The following is a 16,164-nucleotide window of genomic DNA, read 5'->3' as shown; positions in this document are numbered from 1 at the left end:
AAACTAAACAAGAAACAATGTAATGTTGATTACAGTTGTTACACTGCCTTTAAGCTTGAGCACGAATTACCTTGTCGTAATGTATAAAGCTAATGTTTTATATATACATATATGTATATAATGTGAAACTCACTTGAGCTAGGCATCTTAGCATGAAATATTCTACAATAAAATGTTTTTTCTATTTTTCAAAGGGGAAAACTTCGAGTTTCCTGTCGATTGGCAAAATTTCGTTGATGCCATCGGCTGGATCAGTTGATTCTTACTTACTCTGTAGACACTCGGAAAGATTATAGTAGAATGAATTTCTCGGTCGTGCTATATTTGTATAATGATCTGTCTCGTGCAAAACCCAATCGACACTCACCCGATTGTACCATTGCACGATGAAAAAGTCCCTTGCTTTGCGGAGATACGACATGGAGAAGGACACAGACGGCTCCTGAACCCTGACCCTGAAGAGTAACTCGATCCGGCTGCCCGCCAAATACAGCTGAAAGTAAAATCGTTAAATAGAGTCACAAAAATTCGAAATAACACTTGTACCTTCCTAGTGCGCTCCAGGTCAGTTCTCTCGTCTATTTCGAAATTTCTAGAATTCTGTGTTCTATTCACACTGAACCTTTCTATATAAAATCATTTACGTATATGTTAATAATATTAAGATTACATCATACTTTCTTATAAAACGTCTTTTTTTAGCAAATGACACCCGTTCCACTGCAATCGCAAGAAAATTGCTTTGAGATTTTTTCTTCATTTTCGGGTGATTTAATTCTTGCCACCTATGAAAACGATCAGTAACGACACTTTTTCCTATTCAACATGTCTTGAACTGGAACCAATTATAGAACATTCAACGATCGGTTTCCGTAACTGATTCATTAAAACATTAGTAATCCAACCAGGTGATTTGGTTTTAGAGAACCATTCTCGTGCAAACGTTGTTGTGTTTAAAACGGCGTCACCAGTGTTAAGTTCAGTCGAAATCATCATAACTAACGATAACATGAGTCTAATGTTGTTCGTTAAGGCAAAACATGGCCGAATGTAAAGGCCGAATGCGTAACTGTATTCGGTGTAATAGAATCACTGACAGCTAAAGATGAGCGCAAGTGTGGCTCCAAATTTGACCACGCAGAGAAAAGCACAGATCATGAACGGGAAAGGGAGCAGCAACCCTGTACCTGCCTATTCATTATCATAGCTTACTTCCTCGAACGCTCGAGTTTCCGTCTATTTCATTGGTTACGTTCTGAATTTTCTGATTCTTTGCCCCGATATCGCGTCCCCATTTCGAAGTTTTATTTCATGTAAATCGCGACGAATGTTTGCATCAGAGCTGGTTTTACGAATACAAATGTCTGGGTACATAGGTAATACTTCTATTTATGATATGACCCAATGATTAACAAACTATATATTTATTCACGACGAGACTATGTGCAATAGTACGGGACGATTATCTTATTGACCTCATGGACTGATTTAGATAAAAACTGAACAATATGCTGGAATATCGAGATATTCTACGCTAAGGTGTGCGTAATTGCGAGATAATAATTACTATTGGTGGTCGGAGAGGCAGGATAAGTATTATTTGTTCATGGATGTATATTGTTTCTTACCGATATTATCACGAACCCATTGCAGGGCTAACAGCTGATCTCGAAGTCCAAGATTTCCTGGGAGGGCGTCATCCTCAGTAGAAGCGAAACCAAGCATTCCGAGACGGTAGTTAAGCGTCACGACAACTAAGTTTTGGTCAACCAACGCTTGAGGTCCAAACAAGTTACCACTTCCCGAGTCGAAATTACCCCCGTGCACAAAGACTACTACGGGAAAAGTATTTCCTTTCTGCTCTCCGGACCGTCCAATGAGAAAACGAAAGAAAAGAAATTTTTCTGTCATATTAATCACAGTATAAATTATGAAAAATGTTCTGAAACACAGGCGTAATCGCACTTATTCAATTAAAACATTATTTTTTAATGAACGCCGATAGTGCAAATATCGTTCTAGCCATTCCCTTTCAAAAGCTATACCCAAATTATAACGAGATATCTTTAACGGCAGAACAAATGTAAATAACAGAGACTTTTAATATGAAAATAAAATGACAAATACCATGTGATAATGTATAACCCGTACATTGTCACGTGTTATTATATATATCAGGAATACAACTCGCTGAGACTGCTACCTTAATTCCGGGGGTGAAGACGTTAAGGAACAGGCAGTCCTCAGAGCCTATAGGTCTGCCACGATAATCGAGCTGCGGGCAAACTTCCCGCCAGTCAGTGGCGTCCCATACCGAACTCCAGCCAAGATGAGCTAGTGGAGGCTAAAATGCAGAACACCCCATCCTGGGTCTCAGTTACTATTTACTAATTTTAATTCATAAAAAGTAAATAGTAAATTGATACGCGTATCTATATTGTACTAGTCGCATACATTGTTAAAGCAATGAAACTGCAATCTTTGACTGCGTGGTAAATACCGACATAAACTTTCTCAAAATCTGCGGTTGTAATGTGCTGTTTGTCAGCAAAGACAATTTTCAGGATTTCTTAAGGACGCAACGGCCCTTATCCGCTATTCTACGCATTCATGTAGCGGTTTCTATTGTCTGGCAGGTAACTATTAATTTTTTCCTGACAATTTTTGCTCACCTAAAATTATAATTTACTACAATGACTTTCAGATGATTGTTAGACAATCTTGTGAACTACTGGTGATTCGGATGACCCTCAGATAACCCCTAAAACTCTTCTAGAGGGGAACCGCCATTTCAACAGGGTGTTCGAAAATTATTAGGATGCTCCCAAATGAAATAGGTTTCACCCCGAAGATGTGCAAATATGCGTCATTTCAGCCGAAAGCGAAACGGTCCCGTTTAACTTTCTTCTGCCGCCTCAATCTTTTTTTAAATAGAAATGTTTATCCTGTTGTATTTAATAATATATTTTTAAAAAAATCAGACTGCGTTTCTAATCAACGTAATTTTAGTGATATGACCACCAATTATGGCCAAGACATTTTGCATACAGTTTCGTATAGTTAAAAGAAATATAATATTTTAGAGCACTTCGATTGAGTTGTTGCTCGACTGCTTTAGCAATATCTTTTATTCGCCAAAAATGTCGCTTCCAATATTCATGAATGCGTCGGAGTACCTGCTTGATTATGCGTTCCTCATTCACCCGTTTGTTTACTGCGGACAGCATAGCAGACGAAGAAATTGAGGTTAATACCGGAAATGAGGACCTCCCGGATAATACAGTCGTGCTTTTCTATCACTTCTTGGCATTTTCGTATGGCCTAGGAAATATCGGAATTGCCAACAGCACGAATGGTTTTGCGGCGTCATCTCTTTCTCAAACACAATGTACACATCTTATTTGATGGGCGAAGTCGCGAGAAGTAATTGACTGTTGATTCAGTGGAAGAGTCTGAGGGAGGTACGAGACGTCAATCAGGAGAGATGGGGAACCAGAAGCTAAAAGGAAAAACAGTCATTTTGCTAGCGGAAAACAAAGACGTCTGTTACTGTTATTGATATGACGGTACCTCACTTCCGTCACCCGGGCGTTACTTTATATCGTGCTCCTTTGATGACTAAATTTTTGCCAGAAGAAAATGCGTAAATGCATGACGAAATCTAAGTTAGACATGAAAACGTTTTGAAATGTCGCTATATAATACGTTCTATGTCAACCCCTAAATACATATGGAAATATGCTTTATATATGGGTTACCTGCAGCAAAAATTTAATGCAGATTTTCTCATGATAGCAATTACTCTTGCTCATTTACTGGACGACCTAGGTATTGTGAAGAAAAGAGCCAAAAAAAAGGGTTACCGTGAATATGTAATCTGTTAATGTACGTAGGGTGTATTTGTGAGCAAGCAATTGCTAATGAACTATCGCTCGGACAACACAGCAATGCTTGCGGATAACAAGGGTAAAGCGCTATGATTTGGTGTAGCGTCCGCTTTTTTTTTGCAAGAACCTACTATTGAAATAGGGAATCGATTACGACGACACTTGACAACTGCCGCACAGAACACGGGCGACATTTCTTGTTGACGGAGGCGATTGATCAAGAGCTTTGGGGAGACTGGTTCGCTCGCGTGTAAGGTGTGGTTAGGGGAATAACAAAGCGGACGAACAGGTTTTAACACCCCTGCAGTACCAAGTCGTGTAGGTGCCGACCCAATGGCCTCGATACGACGTCGTGCCAAGACAAAAAGCGATCTTCAAGCAAAATTTGCATCCTTATCCGTATAGAACATAATTCATTCAACAGTTAGAGATATAGGACTCTCAGAAGCGTCATCTATACGCGGAGCGTATACTGTAGCGTAAACGTACCGTCGCACTAATGACCATGCTTTCTGTTTAGCTTTGTGGTGGACGCGGATATACACTGCTGCTCGGAAAGACTACGCGGATCGTTACAGGGATTAGCTTAACAGAATAGAGGAAATGTTTATAGTAATAAGTACTATATTTGGTAATCGATATTAAGGCGCGCATTGTGGGCTTTTGACTATGGCATTATAAGATATCCAAGACAAATTGCTAATAGATGGGTTGTTTTTTCAAATGTCGAAACATAGAGGTTTCATCCATCTCTAGACAACTTCATTGCACTGGTGGACGTCTTCTGAGGACATGGTCTTTTTTCCATTGGGAAATACGTTTTTCGTACTAGCTTTTTACTGTAGCATCTTTCCTCTTTCAAGTCGGATCTTAAGCGAACGGTATTCTGAAACTTTTTTTATGATTCCAATAAAATCAAATTAGATGGCACTATCTTTTCGAATTCTGCTGCCACCAGTTAAAAAGTTACTTTCTAGATGATTTTTCGCATTGAAATTGTATTCCGCTCATCAGAGCAGCATTTTGCCTATAACATTTGGACGCCAAATAAAGAAAATTGTAATTGATTTATTTATCAAGTCTAGTCTACCGACACCCTGTGCATGTCTATTCCTACTAGATATCATAATGATAAGGATCACGATGATGAATCCCTAAAAAATTTTTGTTTGGTTTTCATAATTAAGCATCGCTCTCAGCCAAATTATTGTTAAATAAATTAGTAGACAAACAATTTCCACAAAATAGGAAACACATTAATTTTGATTTCGTTTCAAATCGTAGATGAAAATACTGCTTAAGTGAGGTACACGACGAGACGTTGCAAAAAGTCCCGGACCAATCAAATTGACTGGTAGCGGTGAGCTTAGTGCTATCCGGTACTTGATTTGTATTAGGAGAAAGTAGATTTAAGAAGAAATGATTCCGAACTTCGTTAAAAAAGTATTCATCCCTATTAACACAACCTAATAACACAACAATCTCTTGATATGGCCATGCGCATGCATAAGGTACCTAACTGTTTACTCATGATTTGTTTCGTTTCATAAATGTTTGAAACTCGATTACCTGTATCATAAACATAATGGTGCCTGACCCTATTTAGGAAATGCCCTCATCGTATGACGAACGAGCTGAGTTTAGGGAACACTTAAGCCAATTAAGACTTCTAAGCCTCTAAGACTTAAATAGCTATAGTCGAAAATATTGCATTCGTGTCCTATATACCAGGTATCCTGCTGACGAAATACGCAGCGTCGTGATTGGCTTTGCACAGCAGTACTATGTGACCAACACAGGAGCTGCTCTCGCCTGTAGTCATCATCATCATTAGTAGTCGTACTATAATTATCATTGTTTTGTCAACACATAAAACCTTTCTTATGTTAGTTACTATCGCCTGTGAGACTGTGACAGATGAGGACGGAAGACATTTCCTGCAGCGTCACAGTATATAAAAACAAGTCAACGCTTGATGTGGCGCTTCTTAAGTGTGGTGGAATAGATCAAAATCAACATTTTCAATCGAATGAATGCATTCGTTCAAGATTCGGCTTTTCTGTCTTAATTAAACAGCTAGCGGACTCCCGACGGCGTTTTCCTCAACAATATTGCTTTCAACTGAAAACGAGCAAAAAAATTTGTTGAGTACGAGGGTAGTTTTTGATGACGTGTATGTTAGCCGTGACAAAGGCCCCGTAGCCTTTTTAACTTAACGAATGTTTCGGTAGTAGATCGATGATAATTCGATGTTTGATGCATGCATGGATCTTATGTAGTGAAGCTAGGCATTATTACCAGAGTGGTGCTACTGAAAATGTTGGTCGTTTTCAAAAAACAATACGGTCTATACATGGTCTATTATTCTATTTAATAGCTTACAGCGAGACTGTTTACTCGGACGTTGTGGCAGACGTTACAGTTCATCTTGTGCGGTGTCTACACAGCTTCTCTTATAAGATCAACTGCGGTTGTCCGCTATGACCAAGCCGAATAGAAAAATTTTCTTATACTCGAGGTAAGAAGCATTAAAATATTCAATTACTCAAATATATAGCAAATTATATTATAAATCCTACAAACCTGATATACTGCAACTACCAAGAATTTTTCGTATTCGACATGTTAGTACTACTATACAAGATACTGATTAGATGTTTATAATACAACATGTTGCATGGTGATACTATTTGTGCAGTACACGAATGGACTTATCACACCTTAAATCTCATACTGGCGACCGGCGGGGCTGCGTAAGGTATTCCGAGAAAGGCAATCAGGCCCCGTTGCGACGGAGTTTCGACCAGTTTTCCTCTAATAGCTCCCTGGTCAAGGACAACACGGGTAGTTGACGTACGGGCAATATCCGGAGATACCTGTAATGCAATTATATTACAACTGGAAAGCTGATCTTCGTCGAAGTGACGAGAGAAGCTCGCCGCGCCTAAAATAGAAATATTAAGTTAAATACGATGGTACTTACCCTGGCTGTACCTGTAGCGTAATAAAGAAGGTAGTAAGAAATTACGTCGTTTGAAAGCAAACGCCAACGTTGCGTGAAATATACAAGAAAATGAAGCGTCACTTAAAAGACCAGCAAACGAATCACTGGATAGGTGGCCTATTAATCAAGCGAATAATATGCGGTTTTCTCACGTATAAAATACAATGCGTTTTATTTACGAGTTCATACATAAATATATACGCTAATTAAACGACTACTCTGCTTTTAAATACAGAAGAGCTTGGCAGACAAATACAAACGCTTAACCTCTATGGTTGTAACATACCGTCATTAGTGGAAGCCTTAAAGAACCATTTTATCAATCAGTTCTGTTTAATATGATAACGTTAACATAGAATCGGCTACTTTTAGAATTTGCGTCAATGTAAAGTATGCCTAACACTTATTCTACAAGACGGCTTATGGACACTAATGTACCTGTATAGACTGGGCTGCGTTACCCGGTGGAGGAAATGGAATCCGTGGTATATCTTGCAGTCCTATAAAAAGAAATGATACACTAATCAGTATATGTATATGTTTTCTTGCTTTTGTAATGTCCTGTACCCTCGATGCATCACGACGCCAATCCATCATCTCAAGTTTTGTTTTATACCATCATAAATCGATGCTAATGTATGTCATTAGGCAAGTTTGGAAGCCTCGAAAAGCGCCCGGAAATTTAATTGTTACCGGATGCATCTTCGTTCACTCCAGTTGCCCTTTATTCTAATACCACTTGTCACTCCTCCTCATTTCTGAATAATTAATCAAAAAGTTGTAAGAAAACTATCGTATGGGCGCAAGGTAATTTCTGAGGACCACTAGCATGACTGTGGAACACGAGCAATCTCTAAATCATGGACGCAATCACAATAGTATTTTCCGTCTAAACAATGATACCCGAAGTTTTTTAAAACCCAAAATAAAAATTAAAGCGACCACAGCCGTCACATACCTCGATATTCGCTTTGCGATAAAACACATAGCATATTTTTAAAGGGCCTAGTCACCATCAAGGCAAAGCCTTTTTTGCGTATGTTGAGTCGTCTGGAGTAACTTCTAAGTAGTAAGTTCTCAATTATACAGTAAGGCCTACGTGAATACGTTTCGTATTTGGGAAAAATGTTTAATGTGTAGGCAATTTACTGAGAGTAAATCAGTAAGTAAACTTAAAGGCAAGTGAATATGTTACAGTAGAAATATGTCTGTTTTTTTAATCTAAGCACTTTCATTCAAAAGCATCGCGTTACTTTTGTGCACACGTGTTAATTTGACCTATTCAGGACACTGACTAACGATAAAAATGTCTTATATTTAGAAATAGGTTTCTGTTTCAGAATGACATTATCGAAAATCTACCGCAGCACATCGTTTCCCGCAACGAATTTTGTTAGGTTAATATAATACCAACGTGTGCTACGTTGTTGCTAATGTTTAAGTACCACGTTGGTTAAATCTAGACAAGTTACCAAACTTTAGGCCTGCAATCAACCTAGGGCTTAAAGGTATGTCTATTGCGTTGTTGCTCACTGGCACAACAAATAATATTTATATATGGCTATGATTTATAATACCGTTCATTGTCGTACTTTTAGCTGTCCATTTATACCCAATTTTTGGATCAAAGGGTTTATTTATATCGACGTCTTACCGAAAGCAATCTGTCTACCTGACTGTGCGCAAAGTCTGCAGAACAGGGGGGAAGAGGACCCTCACTACAGGTTGCCCAGTTTAGCGCGTGTCGCGGCTCTTACAGTTATTCTTCGTTTTTTTTTTTTTTATATATTTTGATCCATGAATTCCTATCTCCACAAATGAACCGCTACAATCTACTACTATAATAGACGCTATTAGATAAAAGTGTTGAGAACCGAGGACATTGAGATAATGCTTCATAAAACGATTGTTGGTTTTATTTTCCTCGTGATAAAGACTTGCTTGACTTATTTAGATCTGTATTATCAAGTTCTTTTATCCTCCCTTTTCCCTGTACACAGTACAGGCTTGTCTGATTTACTAGATATTATTTTTAGCGCAGCTGTATGGATCCCAGTGTTCGTATACCTCTTCTAGTAGAGAAACTACCTTGTGTCTCAAAACGTACGTCGTAGGGGAAGCGGACGTACCGTAAGCTTATCACAGCAAGCGTATTTTCCCTAGAAACCCACTCGGTTGCATGCTACATGTTGTGCTTTTGTGTTGCTTACATATGAGCCAAAACCGTGAAAACCTTTATTTTTACGCTTAGCTTGTTTAACGAAGCCGTAGAGACAGGGCATCGTTGGCTATTAAGCTTAACCATTTTAAGCACACGCTATGATCCCACTTCCAATCCCTCAAGCTTTGTACTGCACACATCTGACTATTGCATTGATTTTACATGCTGATTCCATGTACCTTGTAAAAGTACACATCATCTTCCGGAACCGAACATGTTCATAAACCCCCAGCTAAATAAAACTTAAGTTTAAGTTTAGCGTTGCTACGTTGCAATAACTGCTACACACTGACGTTACGATGATCTTTGGCCTTTCTGTGTGGTCAGATTTGCTCTTACCCTTTTAGGTCCGCCCTTACCTTTAGTGAAGCAAAACCGTCTCACGAACATTCGACAGCAAGATGTCAATAATATATGTAAAGTCAGTTTGCTGGCTTTTCAGAGAAAATCATTGGACTTTTCAAATGTGGAGAAAATTTTGCCGCGGTATTGAAAAGAACCTATTACTAGAGTTTGCATTATCTCCGTAGGATTGTAGTTCTCCTTCAGGAAAAACGTGAACGTCCAACTTACGAAGTGGCATCGTACATCATCAACTTGTAAATATCCGGCAGTATCACAGATTTGATTCCTGTACTTCTAAAAAAATGTATATTCAGCAACGTAACAGTTAAACAGCAAAGATGTCATGTAACAACAACGAAATCATAAACTACGAAGGAGCAGACTCGGCAGTTTTTGCGGTAGGCTCAGTACATCTCCAGCCAAGAAATTCCCTAATAGGCTAAGTAAGGCAGAGATAATGACTCCTTGGTTTGGTCGGAAGAAGGGTCTATATGATTGTCGCTTTGGACTCCAATCACCTGTGTGCTGGCATCCATTCGTAGAGCTTAACGATTATCTGTTCGGTATCATTTTGTCCCATTTAGAAAAAAGGATAAGATAACAATGTGAACACGGTTCACTCTTCCGTCATAGACTTCCAAGGCGAATCGGACGAAATCTGTTGCCGTTATATTTTTTGTAAGCTGTTCTTTTTATCTGATAGCTGTGTGTCTTTTTAGTGGATATCTGCCGACTCTCCTACTAGCAAAATAATACTACTTTGCAAAAAATATATATTATCGTCCTTTTCAGCTCACAATCGGTTTCAGTCAACGACTTGACACATAGCGTGGCTTGACAATTCTAACAAGGAAGGCTATTTCGAACGACTCTAACAGGCGGTGGAGGCCTTCTACGAACGGACGCCAAGTATATTTTAACTTTCGTCTCTGAAAGCACGAAGCCAGCTTTTTTGATAGTCTCGTTTTGGGAACATTTAATTAGTAGAACCACCAGAGATCAGTACATCAAGTTAGGGTAACTATTATACATTGATAATAACCATAGCTACTATCATTCCAATCTTGTAAGGTTTGTTATTCTGTGCGCTGAAGATCTGCTGTACCCCGTTGATTGGAAGATGGCGATGTAACTTGCTTAGATACCTGATAAATATGCATAATTGATTTCAATTCACAAGATTCGTTTCTAATTATTTTATTTTTCTAACACTTACTTATTTTTAATATTGTACTACGAAATGAAAGGACGTAAATAACCAGTTAACAGTACGTAGGTTCCTAGATTACGTTATTAGTAATTTATTACATTAGCAGTTCCGCGCTGTCGATGGCAACCAAGTACTTCTAGACTCTGTCAACAACTTCTGTAGCGTGTTTGTCTACTTAAAGGCTCATGCTAGCTTAGACACATTAGGTTTCGAGCAAAAAACCATACGTCTAAAGGAACGCTTAACGCTTAGCTTTAAGCTTTTTCAATGAAAAGTTTCGTTGTTCAAAGCATCTCGTTCACACGTTGAGGACGTCGTTGCATAATGCCCAAACGGATTTCGGGTTTTGTTTACATGTTTCAAAATATTCTATTTTTAAGGATGCAAACATTTCTTCCTATAGAGAGTTTCTCGATAGATCTTAAGCTATTGAAAATTCATTTTACCATTTTTTTTTTTTGCTTTAATCTTAATTCACAGGTCGAATTGGGTCGTTTTGTTGATGTCAGGACGACGTTCATGCCCTCGGTACCTCTTGTTCTGTAATATGCTGTAAAAGCTCGCTACACAAACACATATCCATGCACCACTGTCCTAATATCAGACCGCCGTATTATTTAGCTGATGCTGAAACTGGTGCTACTCTACTCTTCAATATCTTCAAAAACCGATTAAATCGTGTGGCATTTTTTGTTCGAAACAAAATCTTTTTAACAAACGTTAGTTAGTTACTTTCTAACAAACGTTAGTGAGTAAATAGGAGAGACAGCAATTTATACACCTAAGGCACAGCAGCCAAATGCTGAACTCAGGAAGTCCTGCGGAAAAATTTTGGGCCTTGCTAAAATGAAGGTACTAAATAAATTTTAGCATCAAGGATTTGCTTGTTAGTATGAGTGAATCGTTAGTGTCCGCATTGAGGGTGATGTTTATTATTTAAAACAAAGGAGGTCGTAGTCCCCCATAAAGGTCGTCAATTGTAGTAATCATTTATATCAGTGACAGAGTCAGATAAGGTAGCTTTTCTAAATTCAACATACTGTTCAGAAAGGGCTATAATTATAAATTGAGCTATACGAAAAACGCTATCTCTTTACACTCGGTAACACGCTCCGAGGAAATTCCAAGATAGGGATGAAACGAAGGGTCTGTAGCACAAGGATACATGATATTAGGCACTGCTTCGAACAGAACAGAGTTGTCGGTGCCAATGCTAAAGAACTATATCTATTATCTATCGACTTTTCTCGTGAAAACCGTAGCACCATGCAAGCTGGCGTAGTGTCAAAGTCTAATGGACGTTACAACGCGGCATGTCAGTTTGCTGAGAACCCCTCATGTGTTCTAGTTACAATACGAAACTAGACAAGAACGACAAAGAAAACGTTTCATTAAGAAATGCACCGGCTTTAGCACATAGTGGTGTCAATCAGGGCAGTTGAGCTACGTAATAGGCACAGCGACCAACTGCCTATCGGGGATTGTCAAATTCAGAGGCTAGGAGATTCTTCTCTGTAAAAATATATCACCGAGTTACAGTACATCGGAAACGATAGAATATTTTTTATAAACTAAATTTTAGAAGAAAACTGTTAGGAGCGAAGTGAGTTCTAGAATCTGAAAAATACGAATAAGCTAATTGTATGGCTTAGTAAATAGATACATAGGTCGCAGTTCTGTCTATGAAAGCAGAACGGAAGTCTTTCATGAAAATGTTGTTGAAGATTGCCGCAGACATGATGGCAGAACATCGAGGCATGCTATATAGGCAAGCAAAAGAAGTATTGGGTTTCAATACTGAGCAATTTGTGTGTAGTTCACAAATGTAAGCCTAGGGCAATCGGGGACTTTTTATGTTCTATAAGTTGAAATCAGTCATTCAAGCATTTTTAAAAAGGTTATCGATACTGAGAGTTGTTGGTCAAGTGTAGCAAGCGCCAGACGAAAGAATTAAACTCCTGCTGTTTAGGGTTTTCATAAGGTTCAATATAGGACGTGGTTTTGCCGGTACGGTAGTAAGCCTACATGGCGTACCGTCACTGCCTCTTATAGTCAAAGACTAAAAAACGAGACTAACGGTTTTAGAATGTTAATATTATATATTAAGCCTAATAATAATATAACGAAGCACGTTAGTGTTCAAGGTCAATACGAAAGAGAGCCGAGCACGAGACTTGCAACATCGAGAAGAAAATCCAGTGCAAATTCCCATATTGTACAGACCAGGAGAGCTGTGGGCAAGCGCTTAGCAGTGTATTTAGCAAACTGAAAGGCAAGAGAGCAAGATGATTCCATACCATTGTAAATAGGGCAGCGCGTATCAATTTCTTTTTGAAAGAACAAGTTTCGGCTGGCAGAAGATTCTAAATGTCTTCCTGGGGAACAAAATTCCTTTCAACATTTTCATCAAGCGGCGTGCTGAGCAAAACTTATTCAGTTTGAATGAAGTCCTAAGCTTTAAATGTAGCTTAATAGCAAAACTCACTTAACGAAGGCCAAGTGGTAGATATGTTTTGCGCTCAACGTTGGGTGCACACGCGTCAGTATGAAAAATCTGAGAAATCAAAATCTGATTTGCCCAAAGCATAGTTTGTCACGTTCTGTAGTAATAGTTATATATACATATAGCGATGAGTACATTCACCGTGCCATTACATTTTCTGGCTATATATGTTTATTGCAAGCGACTTAACGCATGAGAGGGAAAAGTATCGAAAGTTCGTATGCGGCATCTTTTTAGCCGCATCCCTTGCTAGATAATTGTCCCTTATATCTAGCACGTGTAGATTTAAATGTTTTTCTTAAGCAACGTGCAGCTTGACAACTAATAAAGTAAACTATGGGATCGTTATTTAGAAATAAGGAAGCTTTATCACATCTCCTAGGCAATGGAGTATCTCAAAAACGTTTCTAGCTTCTCGTGTGTGCCTATTATTCTGCAAAAACACATGACGAAGAATGCTAAGATAGAGAATATTGGAAACAGATGATGGGTTCGTGGATTTTCATATCGATTTTTTAAATCGCTCTCTTGATGATTCTGGGTGATGCGGCTCATCGTCCCATAAAATACATAAATACGAGCAAATGGAAATATAAACTAGGATCGAATAGCTGCGTAATTGTAGTTAACACAATGAGGCAATACAATAGCGGTCTACCAACTGCGTGCGCTGATCAAGTTGAGGCCTGTGAGCTGCACGATTCTCTAGAGAAATGATTCCAGTGACATTGGCAATGGAAGCGACCACATAGAAGAAATGCTTTATAAAAAAAAAAAATCACTATGGAGCCACCTATCGGACAACGCTGATATTTCGTTTACGAACGAATTACGTTACATTAAAGCTATGATTATATTTTTGTCCAAAATATAATCCTAAAAAATCAGACTGAAAAAACTTTGTTTCGTTGTCGTAGTTAGTAGTGCATGGCTAGAGGCAGGTCATCAAAGCGCTTTCCAGTGTTACAGACTTATGATTTAAGAAAAAAGTAAAGTTGGCGAAACAGCTTATACTCACGATGTTGATGATACCCAAAAAAACGTCAACAATAGCGATTACAAATTGTCCCATGTTTTCAGGCACAAAAATGACGACTATCAGCCATAACGCTAGAAACGATCCATTTTTCGGTATCGGCAAAAACTGCTATGGTATGATTAATGGGGAAGTTTCTAGAGGTGTCTTGTCATTATCAGTGCAGGCAAGAACTGCTTGAATCTATTGATAAGAATCAAATCTATCGAGCAGTGATCGAGACGATAAACCTTACCATCTGGAAAATTAATTTACTTTTTTTGGCAATGATAATCACGTTTGTGCTTGATTTAAAAAGTAAAGCCCAATTTTTTTTTATCACTTGATACGTAACACGTTTATTGAAATTGTAAAAACACGCAACTGTTTATCCTTTCATTATATGATGGCCATTATTGTAGTCCTTAAAGATTCTTCGAGTTAGGCGAATAAAACAGTTCAATGTAAATTCACAGATATTGCAACAAACGATCTCTGACTATCGAAGGCTCAGCAAACGTACTTCTTACGGTTTCTGCTTTTTTTTTTTTTAAGATATTAAAGTAAAAAGTTGAGGTTGGCAGAAAGTTGAAAAGTCTTCCTTACATAAAGACCCATGCAAGTGATAATCCACACATTGACTGAATTGCTCATGCCCACATTAGTTTTGAGTAAGGCTTCAACGTTTTCTCAAAGTTTCATACGTTGCGCTCTTAGTAATTTTAGCTGTTGATGACGCTTGGATGGACGGAATCCTTAAATTAGTTAGATTGCCAAGATTTTGTTTTTAAACTAGCTTAAATACGGTTATAGAAAGATTATATAGAAAGGTTATATAGAGAAAGAAACTTTACAGAAGTAGTTGTATGTGAACAGTCTGAGTATGTCTGGTGTCTAAAGTCAAAGGTTTGCAACTGGGAGTGTTTATAAAATTCTGAGTCATCAAGTGAACTGCTTAATTAATGCATAGGATCTCACTGTGGCAGTAATTATACTCATACAAGTTAGAGTGATTATCATGTAAACCTTGTTGAAGAAATCTCACTTAATTGGTATTCATTGTTTAAGTTTACATACATTATTAATATTATGATTTACATGTGCATTTTACCTCTTCGTTACTGCGCCACATGATGAAGGCACAAGATCAAATGCACGTTGTGAGAATGTACAACCAGTGTTGCGTGCCTTGCACGCACTCTGAATGACATTTCTCAAACCGGTATTAGGCAAACAGTAAAGATATACAAATATATCGATGTAGGTGAATCACGGTCGCCTGAATCTAGCATGATTACGCTTCTGAGGTTTGAAATGCTAAAGGCAATCTATACAATAGATATATGGTCTGGGACACAAATAACGCTAGCCGAGTTGCCAAGGCTAACAGAGCGACTACGTAAAGCAATATGTTGGTCGTCACAACACAGAACTGAATCTTCCAGCTGGAGCAGACCTGATCATGTCTTCAGCGTCACCTGCGTCTGTCATCCTCGTTACTACGTAACTGTTGCCGACATATCGTTATTATATAAACTAGTACAAACCTTTGAGCCGAACATGCGTTCGGCTCGAAGGGATTTTTTCACCAACGAAAGTTATAGATAAGTATCTGTACATGATAAGGCGCACAATGTAGAACGACGTTGACAATATTATAGCAATACAATAAGAAATGCACACTATTCACTGAAAATACGGAGTAACGTGTCCTGAAATTATAGCTTAACAGATTTACCTTATAATTCAGGTAAATAGAATTTTCCATGTCTCGCAGGGTTGCATCAGGCAACTGACGATAAGCTACAGCCTGGCAGCTTTGTATTTGTGGATCCGTCGATGGGATGAATTGTATTTTTGGCACTTTTTATATAATTTGGAGAATAATTTAAATAGTTTTCAGAGATTTACGCTGTACTCGAAAAGTCATGCAATACTACAAAATTCTAGTAGTAAAGATATGAACTACAACGTTGGAG

The 16,164-nt window shown here is 38.3% G+C and overlaps 1 protein-coding gene and 1 long non-coding RNA gene across 23 annotated transcripts in view; one reads left to right on the top strand and one right to left on the bottom strand.

Annotated features, from left to right (window-relative positions):
- LOC111251327 (juvenile hormone esterase-like) overlaps positions 1–16,164 on the bottom strand; it is a 43,634-nt gene that overhangs the window by 19,750 nt on the left and 7,720 nt on the right. For 14 of the 15 annotated variants that reach the window (XM_086985253.1, XM_086984492.1, XM_022807807.2 and 11 more), the window contains 5 exons: positions 7,330–7,391; positions 6,608–6,763; positions 2,204–2,344; positions 1,629–1,857; positions 368–493 (listed from right to left, as the gene is read on the bottom strand). In XM_086985253.1, coding sequence (XP_086841379.1) covers positions 368–493; positions 1,629–1,857; positions 2,204–2,344; positions 6,608–6,763; positions 7,330–7,391 — 714 coding nt within the window. Of the gene's footprint in view, positions 1–367; positions 494–1,628; positions 1,858–2,203; positions 2,345–3,176; positions 3,479–6,607; positions 6,764–7,329; positions 7,392–16,164 lie in introns of those variants that run through there. The other variant, XM_022807846.2, reaches the window with a different exon arrangement.
- Positions 5,655–16,164, top strand: part of LOC111251360 (uncharacterized) — a 34,216-nt gene continuing 23,706 nt past the window's right edge. For 3 of the 8 annotated variants that reach the window (XR_015329335.1, XR_015328496.1, XR_002670185.2), the window contains exon 1: positions 5,655–6,405. This is a non-coding gene — a long non-coding RNA (uncharacterized LOC111251360). Of the gene's footprint in view, positions 6,406–6,585; positions 7,855–16,164 lie in introns of those variants that run through there. The other 5 variants (XR_015329455.1, XR_015329541.1, XR_002673720.2 and 2 more) reach the window with 5 other exon arrangements.

The sequence above is a fragment of the Varroa destructor genome, unplaced genomic scaffold (genome assembly GCF_002443255.2).
Source record: "Varroa destructor unplaced genomic scaffold, Vdes_3.0 BEIS01000001.1, whole genome shotgun sequence".
NCBI lineage: Eukaryota > Metazoa > Arthropoda > Arachnida > Mesostigmata > Varroidae > Varroa > Varroa destructor.
This window is presented reverse-complemented; position numbering and strand designations above follow the sequence as displayed.